The sequence below is a fragment of the Sceloporus undulatus genome, chromosome 4, assembly GCF_019175285.1.
Source record: "Sceloporus undulatus isolate JIND9_A2432 ecotype Alabama chromosome 4, SceUnd_v1.1, whole genome shotgun sequence".
In the NCBI taxonomy this organism is placed as follows: domain Eukaryota; kingdom Metazoa; phylum Chordata; class Lepidosauria; order Squamata; family Phrynosomatidae; genus Sceloporus; species Sceloporus undulatus.
In genome coordinates, this window is record NC_056525.1 from 182,079,347 (window position 1) to 182,090,723 (window position 11,377).

At 40.0% G+C, this 11,377-nt stretch overlaps 1 protein-coding gene across 2 annotated transcripts; it reads right to left on the reverse strand.

Moving 5' to 3' along the window:
- Positions 1-487: 487 nt before the first annotated feature.
- On the reverse strand, positions 488-10,457 carry TIMM21 (translocase of inner mitochondrial membrane 21). Of its 2 annotated transcripts, none has more exons than XM_042464999.1 (6): positions 9,959-10,457; positions 4,139-4,201; positions 3,928-4,025; positions 2,335-2,408; positions 1,216-1,321; positions 488-1,114 (listed from the first exon to the last, which is right to left on the reverse strand). In XM_042464999.1, the coding sequence occupies exons 1-6, from the start codon at positions 10,263-10,265 to the stop codon at positions 1,022-1,024; spliced, it is 741 nt and encodes a 246-aa protein (XP_042320933.1). In that variant the 5' UTR covers positions 10,266-10,457; the 3' UTR covers positions 488-1,021. The 2 variants fall into 2 exon arrangements, with proteins under 2 accessions (XP_042320933.1, XP_042320934.1); XM_042465000.1 differs by having other exon boundaries at positions 1,197-1,321.
- Between the last annotated feature and the right edge of the window lie 920 nt (positions 10,458-11,377).

Sequence of the window (11,377 nt, forward strand, 5' to 3'; positions counted from 1 at the left end):
CCATCTAAACATCTGCCCTTTGTTGTGCTGGCCCATGGACCCTTGTCAGAACCAGGGACAGGGTAGCAGTGGCATGGCCTGTGCTATCCTGTTTACCTGCTTATGCCCAGAGAAATACATTTGGGAAGGTAATGTTTTGATATTAACATACAATTACATCGGGAGTGGTGAACCTTTAGAGATATTGTTGGATTTCAGCTCCAAGACTTCTACCCAGTATAGCCAATGTTCAGAAATGTAATGGGAACTGTGGTTTGGCAACATCTGGAGGAAAAGAAATTATACCTGATTCCATGGTATCATTTCTGAGTAACAGAAAGCTGTGCAGGAAAAAATGACAGGAAACAGCAGCAGACAACATAAACAATGACAGAATAGAAAAAGGCAAACATTTTTACAAATGAGATAATGTACTTTGGGGGAGTATTTCAACTACCTAACTCAACTCAACTCAAAATGAGAAAGCACTTACTGCCATACTAGACCCTATAAAGCAGTTTGCCACCTCAATGGTATTGTGGCTTTATTTTTCTTACAACAAGCAATATAAACAGATGCTGTACAGCTTAAATTGAACATAAATTCTGTGCACAAAAGGACAAGAGTAGTTTGTATGTTTCATATGTTTCTTTACTGCAGCACCAGTATGAAGTCTAAATTCAAACAGAAAAATTGATTTTGAAATTCTAGAAAGCTGAGTATGTGCATGAGAGTATAAAACTATGATTCACTGTTAACAATCTTAGATGAATCATATCTTGCTGTTGTCACAGGCTGCTGCCAATTCATATTATATGCGTCAGCACTGTTTACATTTTCTATTAAAATCATGATTCCCTACTCCCTGTATTTATTCTGAAGAATTATACATACGATCACCGGTTCCACTGGCATTACATGAATATTTCATCAGGATATAATACAACCTTCCAGTCAACATTTGTTCCATTTATCCTTTTTCAATGAAATGCAGTACCATGAAGACGAATCACAACAATGAAATGTTCTTTCAGTTGTTTCACTATCTATTGTCTTCAATTATAATGGTTCTTCTCGGATAGACATCAATATCCACAAAGATATAACGATATTCATATTTTCCACTTTCAGGATTCTGTTAAAAGAAGTAGAATGATGGAATCAATTTTCTGGCATGCAACAATTTAAAAATTAAATATTAATTGTTGTGCACGTACGTCACAGAAGCTGTTGTACCTCTTTCACTTCTAGATGAACAGTCCCTTGTTTTCCCTTTTCTGAGCCCTCAATGTAGAACTTTAAGCGCATGTATTTCAGTCCATCTTTTACATACTCAATATGGCTAAGGAAAGACAAAATCAGAAGAAGTTTTATAATTTCTGTATGATAAAGTGAAAGAAAACAACAACACATTATTATCCCAAGATGCAAACTTTACATGTACAGTCTTGAACCAACTATCTGCAACTGTGTACAATCTTGAACCAAATATCTTTGCAGCCTATAATATGACACACTGCCTAAATCAAGGTGAAGAACTGATGAGCCCTTGGAGGCCACCGGACTGCACCTCCTCCCACCAAAAATATATCAAAACCTTTGCCTCTAAACACTCTCTAGGGTTTTTTCCCACCATGTTTTTGGACCTTCCAAACCATGTGAAGCCCAAAAGAGCAAAAAGCAAACCTTCGTTTTGCCATTTTATATAATAAACACCATTTCACTATGCATTGTATTTAAGGGGACTTGAACATCCATGGATTTTGGTATCAACAGGGGGCCCTGGATCCAAACCCAGTGGATACCAAGGACCCACTGTACTAAGTCAGATGACCACACACTCTTCTGGTTTGTTTCTATGTACAGATGTAATGCAGCAAATATGGAGCTGTTGCTTACAGTAACTACCCTCTCTACCTCCTGTCAAATGTTCCAGGAGTGTAACATTTGCAGCAAATGTTCTCAGCATTTCTATGTGGCATAGTTGTGTCATATTTGTGTAGAAGAGGCACATGCAACTATATCTAAGGATGAGATGAGGCAGAACATCCTTTAGTCTTCTTAAAATCCACTGCAAATGCATGCTGGTAATCTTGGCAAGTATGCCAATTTGCAAAGAACAGAGTTGGGCTTCATGTGTCAAATCAGATTACTAACCTGGGCATCAAGATTATTTCCTTTTAAACCCCCCTCAACTTTAAGGGATGGTAAATCAGATATATATATATATATATATATGTGTGTGTGTGTGTGTGTGTGTGTGTGTGTGTGTGTGTGTTAAGTAAGATGAATGAGATAAATGACAAGTTTAGAGAGGAGAACTGGTGTCTCTATGAGAGATGCATTAGTAGATACCTGACCAGTTGTCTTCTCCCACGTCGAGTTGCTTCACCATAGCCTTTTATGGGTTCACCAAAAACACCTATTACCTAATCAGTAAAGATAGAATGCTTATTGGTCCATCTTCCATTGAGCTCTAGGTGAGTAGCTTCCTCAGTGTGATCAGTAAACTATAGACACTTCCCTGACAGCTTGCCCACAATAATCATTTCTGAAGTAAGTACAAATGGACTATCCTATACATGTTCTTGTGTGTATTCCCAATCCATGCAGGGCAATATCACATTACATCTGGACTAACCATTGCCCTGTTAAAAATAAATACCCTGCCTAACATGTCCCAAAAGCATCTGCAACATAAGAGTGTCTGTGGCAAGGGATTCCTTGGAGTCTAGGACATGATGTGGGAAGAATGTAGAATGCCTGAAAAATCACTGAACCTAGATAATTTGAGTAAACTGATCTTCCCTGTTCAGTATGATGTTACTTTTTCCTTGCCTTGCCTCTTATTCTTTCCTCAAGGATACTGTCAAGTGTCTGTGGATATCCCTGAAAACAGAAAGCATAAAGAAAATTCTAAAATCCCTATTAACATAATACGCTATTAGTGTAATTCTATAATCCCTGTTAGTGTAATTCCAACCATGAATGTGCAAAAGCTTTTGAGATTTCCAGATCATTTCATCAAAAGGGCCTTGATGTTGAAGTCATGAGTTTTCATGATTTCCTGAGATGGAAGAGGAGAAATAAGTCTGTAGGTATTGAAATGAGACTTTAGTAAATCATGTGATGGTTTTAGGTTCCATCTAGAATAATCCCAGGAATTTTGGGAGGGAAAAAAGGCAGATAAGTTTGATCCACCATTTTCAGAAAAAATATAAAATCTAGCATTGTTCCCATCATGATTGAAACACACCGGCTCCTTTATCAGTGGAAATAAGGAGAAGTCCAATGGTCTTTATATTAACAAGGAAAATTCTTCCTTCTTTTTTAAAAAAAAGGAAGATAATCATTAGGCCAAATGAATAGCTTTACCTAGTGAAGGGCATAAACTCTTAGGGGCAAAGCAGATAGCTGCAATTGCACCAGGACTGCGGTGACTGCCACTGCTGTCATAAACTAGCCACTGTCAGAAGCCAGATTATTTCCACTCCTTCTGCATTGGAGCAGTTTCCAGCAGCTTTGGGGGTGTGTTGTTTGAACTCCACGCCAGAGGCCATTTTATTTGGCCCATGTGTTTGGGGCCTTAGGGAACAAAGTTCCTGTTTTAGGTGGCATAAATATATCCTGCTATTCTGTACAGCAACCACTTTCCCCAACTCCTGTAACAGATTCCAGGAAAGATAATATTTAACGATTTGCTTCAAAAAATTTGCCAGATCATCCTTTGGCAACACAAAGAACACAATATTGGCCAGCCAATCTCATATTAAAAACTCCTTTCAGATGTTGCTTATCATTCTATTTTTCAAGTTAAATGTTATTTTTTCAGATTAGAACAAACCAATCAAAGCAGCAGTGGATATGAGTCTAGAAGGCAAGGGGTTCTTTCAACATTAAAGGGCAGTCCATAGTGAGAAACTCTTGCACATAAACAGGTAAACAAACCTCAGGGTGAGCTCTGCATTTCTCCAAGGCATCTCCATAAATCTTACTGGGACTGGAAGAAGAGAACAATTCTTTAAAAATAACATAGAATAAACCACCTGAAACAGAGGGGAAATAAAATGTAAATGAACAAAGAATCTGTCTACTCAACTGGCCCAAATTAAAGCATTTGTAAGTTAGAAAGACTTTTTTCTCCTTCTGTTTCAACAACCTGTGACTCCAATCCCGACTACCACCACTATCAAGTAGGTGAAATCTCTTCCAGCTTCTTTCACTAAAAGAGAAAACAAAACAAACAAAAAAAGGAATTACACATTATCAGGTAACAAGACACACAGCACTGCCTCATGAGTGCCACCACAATAACTCCAAGCTAGTGGCTTCGCTACACAGATGAAGATAAGAACATAACAGCATTTGTCTCTAAAATAATACAAGCCATCAACGTGATTTCATGTTAGTTCTAATATATGTAGTAGCAACCCATCAAGTCTGATGCTCCCTATTTTTTCTCATGAGAGGAATATTAGTGGCTTTGCTGTCAAGTTATCTCTGTTTTCTTTTCACCAGATTTGCAAGATTTGTCTTTTAAAACTATGGGTTTTTTTAAAAAAAGAAATCATTCATTCATTCAATTTCTATCCCATTTGGGGTTTAAGGCAGCTTACAGTAACATAGCATGTATGCAATTAAAATATTTTTAAAAAGCAAAACATTTTAAATACTACTTGAAAATGTACCAGTAAAGGAAAAATGCTACATGTATCCAGTTAAAGACCTGCAATAAATCAGGTATGTTGCCAGATAATGGTTTTTGCCTTCCAGAGGAAAGTGGAAAGGCAATGCAGAGGAAATTAAAGAACTAATGATTTTAGCTACATATATTTGTTGTTGCTGCTGCTGTTGTTGTGTGCCTTCAGGTTGTTTCAGACTTATGGTGACCCTACGTCAAACTTATTATGGCATTTTCTTGGCATGATTTATTCAGAGGTTTGCCATTGCCTTCCCTTGAGGCTGACAGTATGTGACTTGCCCAAGGTATCTTTTAAAGGCTTAGTTGCTAGATACTGCTGCTGTCGTTGATAATAACAATAACAATAACAGAAACAAGAGCAAATGTGTTTTAGGAAAGAAAAGATATATGCATATTTTAATAAAATGCATAACTAAAATTAATTCTTCTATTATTCTTTCCTTGAGACCCACAAGCAGATCTTGTGTAATAGCAGTGTGCTCTAGCAATCTGATCATTGCTACAATGATCAGAGTGGCTATGGCAGTTATTCTGGATTCAGGCTCCTGTTCAAAGTCACTGGATCAATTGATTCTTCTGCCACTGATCTTCTGATGGTTTCCATCTTTATCCTTCCCTCTGTTTTTAAGAGCAATGGCTGAAGATGGTATGGAAGAAATAATAATATATTATTTGTGCTACACACAGGTTTCTTTACTCCTGTTTGTTTGGCCAAGTGTGTGTCATACAAAATTATTTTGACCAGAAACAATAATGGGATAACTGTACTTATCCAAGGCAAGAACACAGCTATAATTGCACATTCAGACCTTTGTGTGTTTGATTTAGGACTAGCAGACAGCATTCTGTTCGTGTAGGAGCCAACCAGTTGCCTGTGGGAAGCCCACAAACAGAATAAATGCAACAGCACCTTCCCAATAAAATATTTGACTGACTGATTAAATATTGTCAGTCAGCTACCTATTATCTGGCCACAGTCAAACAGCTCCAAGAATACAGGCGGGGTACAGACCGCCCAGAAGAGACGCCTCTTCGCGCCTCTCTCTGCTGCGCAGCTGCGTCGCAGCATGCAAATTGCATGACACAGCAACACAGCAGATAAGGAGCTCAAAAAAGTGGCTCCTTTATGCTGTGTCGTATGGAAGCTGCACAGCTGCAACATAACAGTTACACACGCTGTGTGTAAAGTGCTGCGTAACAGCGACGCGTGCACAACATGCTAGGGTTGCGGGGCTTGTGCACGCGCTGCCCCAAGGCAACCCTAGCATGTCATGGACGCACCACAAAGGGCCCGTCTGGAGAGGGCCACAGTGCACCTGCGTCATATGCGGGTATGCTTTATGCAGCTTTCAGCATATGCTGAAAGCCGGATGGGGAGAAGGGGCAGTGCGTCCCATAGGGATGAATGGGGCAAGCGCCCATGGTGCACGTGCACCGCCGCACTGCCACATGCACGAGCCCCATTCATTTAAATGGGGCTTGAGCATAGGTGATATTTGCTTTACGTGGGGGAGTCCAAAACGGATCCCCTGTATAAAGTAAGGGCACACTGTATATGCTGTAGAGCAGTGGTTCCCAACCTTCCTAATGCTGTGACCCTTTAATAGTTCCTCATGTTGTGGTGACCCAAACCCTTGAAATTATTTTCGTTGCTACTTCATAACTGTAATTAAATAGGTGTTTTCCAATGGTCTTAGGCGATCCCCATGAAATGGTCATTCAATTCCCAAAGGGATCCCGACCCACAGGTTGGGAACCACTGCTGTAGAGGGATGCACATTTTGTTTTTGACATTTTCATTGTAGTATGGTTTTTAAGAAGGGCAAATGCAAGGCAGTTTGCTTCTAGATTCTAGATACGGTTTGGTCCAAGATATCTGAAGGAGTGTATCTCCCTTTATTAGCCCACTAGAGCACTGAGATCATCCTAAGAGATCCTCCTCTCTGTCCCACTATCTTCTCGGGCTCCTTTGATGGAAACCAGAGAGGCCTTCTTGCTGACTGCTCCAAGGCTCTGCAACTTCCTCCCGTGTGGCCCGGATGACCCCATCTCTGCTGGGGTAGATTTCGACAGTAGATAAAGACATTCTTAAGCCACCAGGCTTTCTCAGACTGACAAGGCTTGGACTTTAAGTGTTGTATAAGATGAGTTTTGTATAGAGATGTTAATATATTTAAATGTTATGTGTTTTAATGTGTAATGTTTTTAACTTTATCAAGTTGTTTAAATGTTTTTTAAACTTTGAATCTATATTTGAATGCTTTGCATTGTCTTTAATTTGTACTGTTTTAAATTTTATTAGCCTCCTAGAGTCTCTATAACAGGAGAAAGATGGGATATAAATAATAAATAAATAAATACATGGTTTCAAGCCGTGAGGAGCAAACTGGTGGTGAAGTAGCAAGGCTTATCCCACTTTCTGCTGTTACCATCCAACGAGGAATGAACCAGTCATCATCAGCAACAGTCACTGTCTCTAGTAAGTTAAGTTTCACACCAGAACAAGGCTGAAATCTTCAATCAGGGAAGAGGTTCTTTAGCTGTTGTTGGACAAGTTACATGCTTAGGAATGGAGGTGTACTGGCACGATGCATGTGGTCCACAAGCCCACACCTTAAACCACACATTTTCCCTTTTCCCCCAGGCAAAAATTACTTCTACCCTCACATAAAACCCTAAATTTCCAATAATCTCTATTGGAGCCACAAAGAGTAAAAATATTGCTTTAAACTCCCCACAACCACATCCTGAAATATGGTACCTAGAAGCTGCAGCTGGAAATAGATCTCCAGTCACTTGCCTAAGGTCACCCAATGCATGGCTAAGCAGTGATTTGAACCCTGACTTCCAGAGTCACAGTCTAACACTCAAACCACTACATTGTGCTGGTGTATTTTTAAATAAATTAAAATTTCACAACCGCAATCCAATATGTGTGTTTGTTTTGAGTAAATTAATAATTAAACTTTACTTAAGGTTTCTATTATCTAAATCAGGGGTAGGCAACCTGCGGCCCGCGGGCCGGATGTGGCCCGACAAGGCCTTGGGACCGGCCCCCGGCCTGGTCCTGCCACCAATTGCCGTTGGGGCCTTTGGGGGGCAATTGTCTATAGAAGCCTCAGAAACATGCATTTATATTAACATTTTTTAAAAAATCAGCAATTTTTTTCACGTGTCCTCCAATTTTTTTAAAAAAGTGTCTTCCATTTGAAAATTTTGTCCTACATTTGTCCTGGTTTATTTATATATTTAATTTTGTAAAAAAATTATTTAATTATTTATTTTTTTGGCTTCGGCCCCCCAGTTGTCTGAGGGACAGCAACCCGGCCCCCGGCTCAAAAAGGTTGCCTACCCCTGATCTAAATGTTTGTTTTCATATTATTAAAGATACTTGCCTGCTATTTCACCGGATCCTTTTGGACTAAACTGCAATATCTAATCCAGTCTGCCTCCAGAGTTGTTTGCTTTTCTACCTTCAACTCTTCACAGAAAGCAAGGGCGGGTTACAGACCGCTGCTTTGCGGCGGTCTGCCGCCACCGCCGCTTGCTCCGCAAGGGAGCCGTAGCAGCCACACCGCGCGGCTCCCGCACGGAGCAAAAAACGTCATAGGCGCTGTGACATGTCTGGACGCTATGCGTCCGATACGTAAACATGGCGGCCCCCATGTGGAAGGGGCGCCGCCATGTTGTACGTATGGAATACGTACTAGGGTTAGGGGGGTGCGGAAGCACCGCCCCTTCCTAACCCTAATACGTATTCTATATGTATTTTTTGGCGGTCTGTAACCCGCCAAAGACACACTAAATGAAACCTTACCAAGAATTCCTGAGAAGTTCCCTCATAAATATTTATGTTTGCATGTTACTATGTAACAACCAATTTTATACTGAAAAATATAGTATCTGTCCATTAAACCCAACAGTGTTTATGTTTATTAAATTCCCAGTAAAATTTCTTATTATGGCTGAATAAGAAACAAACAAAAATGTAATTTTTTACACACAGCACTATAAAAAGCTCATATGCGTAAAAATATGATGAGCATAATATATTTAAATGATGTAGCAAGTACTGTGACATTTAGATATGTTTCTTTTTCAGCTAAGTATACTGAACCTGTAAAATCAAAGTGCTTGCCATTTCCATCTTAGTATAAATAGTAATGCTGTCTTGGGATCCTATGCGACACGTAGCACACTTCCGTTCTTTGTGTGTTAAATCTGAATGCTGTTTAACCCTCATAAACTTCTATCTGTGCGATTATCCAGTTCTCACAACAACATTGTTGTTTTTCAGAGGCAGCAAAACATCTATAAGGCCACTAAATCTAGCATTATCTATAGCCAAGAATGATTCTTCCATGTGGCGGAATGAAAAAGCAGCAAACTGATAGTTATTTAACTCACTGGCCTCATTGACACTATATAATAAACCGGTTTTCAAACCAGTTTAAAGGGCTCTATTTCACATTGATGTCAAATTTCTCCGACGTGGTTTGTTGGGGGGGGGGCAATGCTAAACCCAGTTAAACCAGTTCTTCCAAATCTGAGGCATTTACTGCATCTTTTTAAATGATTTGATTCAATGCAAGTGCAAATGCATTGTTGGATTTGGTTCCCTATGACATGATTATCCCTGTGATGTTGCACATTTTAGAATCCAGTTTGAATCCATCTAACTGTTAATGTGAACGTGATGTGGGTTAAATTGAAACATGAATCTATTCTGAACATCCATTCGGTGTCGAATCGCTCCATCAATCCAAAATGATCCAACTCAAAAATCGGTTTATTATGTAATGTGAATGAGGCCCAGAGTTTATTTTTGGCACCAATGTCAAAGGATGGCAGTAAATGTGGGCTTTTTTTTTTTTTTTTGGATCACATATCAAAGTAATGTAGTTGGTTTTGGGTAATGTGCTCTTTGACAAAGCAGGGTGACCAATTTCATGGAGTGGAGTCTTCTCTGGAACAGTGAAGGGTCAGTCTGGGGAAGGCCAAAAATTAAAAAAATTCTTTTCAAAATTTGCTCTAAAAACATCACATTAAAAAAAACTTTACTGAGTACTACAATATGCAACATTCAGACCCTAAACATGTAAGGTCCCTCGCCTTCTCTTCTAATGAGTACTAGAAGGCTAGGGACTTTGCAAAACTACAAATGCCAGGCTCTTATAGTATGGTGCCAGAGCACTTAAAAGTGGGGTCAAACTGCATTCTCTGTACAGTGCAGACTAGACACTCTGGGTGGCTGCCCTTCCCATTGACATTCCTTACCTTTCTGGGCAGCTGAGAGAGTTGCTCCTCCTTTCTGCTTCCTTTGCACAGCCACCTGGGTGCTGCTGGGGTCTGATTTTCCAGCTCTCAGCCCCCCAGAAGGCGTCCAGACCCCCCGTTTCTCTCTTTCCAAAGAGATCCCAGGTTGCAAGATGTGGCTCAAGCTTGGCCCAAGCCTGGAGGAGACCCAAGCCCTGAGAAAGGCTTTCCCCTGGAGCTGGTGAAACCCCTGCACCGACCAGCCCAGTGCCTGGTCCTTGCAAGGGACTCGTCGCAGGAGGGAAGGCAACACAGCCAAGGGAAACATGATGCTTCCACTCCCCTCTCCTGACTTTACACTAAAACCTTCTCCATTCCAGTGCAAAAAATAGCAAACATTACTGCCTCGCACTCTACTCTCTGGGCAACAGATCTAGCTCTCAAGGTTCTGATCATACTTCTTGAGGCACTTTTGCACAGCAGCGTTTGCAACCCTACTCCTCCATGATGTTTGCAAGGGTCTCTGGGATCTGTAGTTTGTAGGCTCTGTGGAGTCAGGAACAAGAGTACTACAACTACCATAATGCAAAGCGGCATCATACCTTCAGCAGTTGAAAGGACACACACACACACACACACTTTATTATTATTTTTATTGTTGTTGTTGTCCTGGAGGAATGGCTGAGGAGCCAGCTGGTAGGAAAAGAAACTAAAATAAAATGATTTTAGTTTCTGCTGAGACTTCCAAGAAGGAAGTCTCAGCAGCAAATGCAGAAAAGTGTCCTTCCATTTAAGGATTAGAGTCTGTAACTTTGTGGAATAATAATAATGATAATAATAATAAAGTAGGGTTCCTGCTGTGTGCATTATTGCAAACCTTTATTGGCACTTTAAGTAGGTTTTGTAAAACTAAAAAAAAAATAAACCCCACTTGCAGGACACTTCACAGGTGTGTCAGTGTGATCTCAAAGCAATTGCTTAGCAAAGGGATTTCAAGGAAAGATTTGAAAAAGAGTCAGCTGAATTGGGGGTACTTTTCCAAATCCCAAACTGAAAAATTGGTTTCTGAGCACATTACAAAATATATCTGGTTTTCAATATGGCTGAGTGTGTATAGCCCATTTTCTTCTTCAAAAGAAGAGTCTGCTTTGTTGAGAAGAACAAACTCCTGAAAACAAAACACTTCAGAGGCAGCTAATGGCCTTGCAAGATGTGTATTAGTTTACAGAGGCTGGAATATTTGTGCTAAATCATTTTAAAACCCTTTGAAGGCTCATGACTAATGTTAATAATACAATTGTTGTATTTTTTGATCCCATTTCACTCATACCACACAACTAGGGTGCAAAACACACTGCAGAAATAATCCAGTTTGAGACCACTTTAACTGCCCTGGCTCAATCCTAAGGAAATCTGAGAACTGTAGTTTTGTGAAACCTT

Excerpts from the sequence above, each read along its gene's own strand:
- TIMM21 (XM_042464999.1), bottom strand. The coding sequence starts at position 10,265 with ATGTTTCCCTTGGCTGTGTTGCCTTCCCTCCTGCGACGAGTCCCTTGC. Across the intron at positions 4,202-9,958 it reads TCTCTCAGCTGCCCAGAAAG|TGAAAGAAGCTGGAAGAGAT; the intron begins GTAAGGAATGTC and ends TTTCTCTTTTAG. Across the intron at positions 1,322-2,334 it reads GGGAGAAGACAACTGGTCAG|CCATATTGAGTATGTAAAAG; the intron begins GTATCTACTAAT and ends GTCTTTCCTTAG.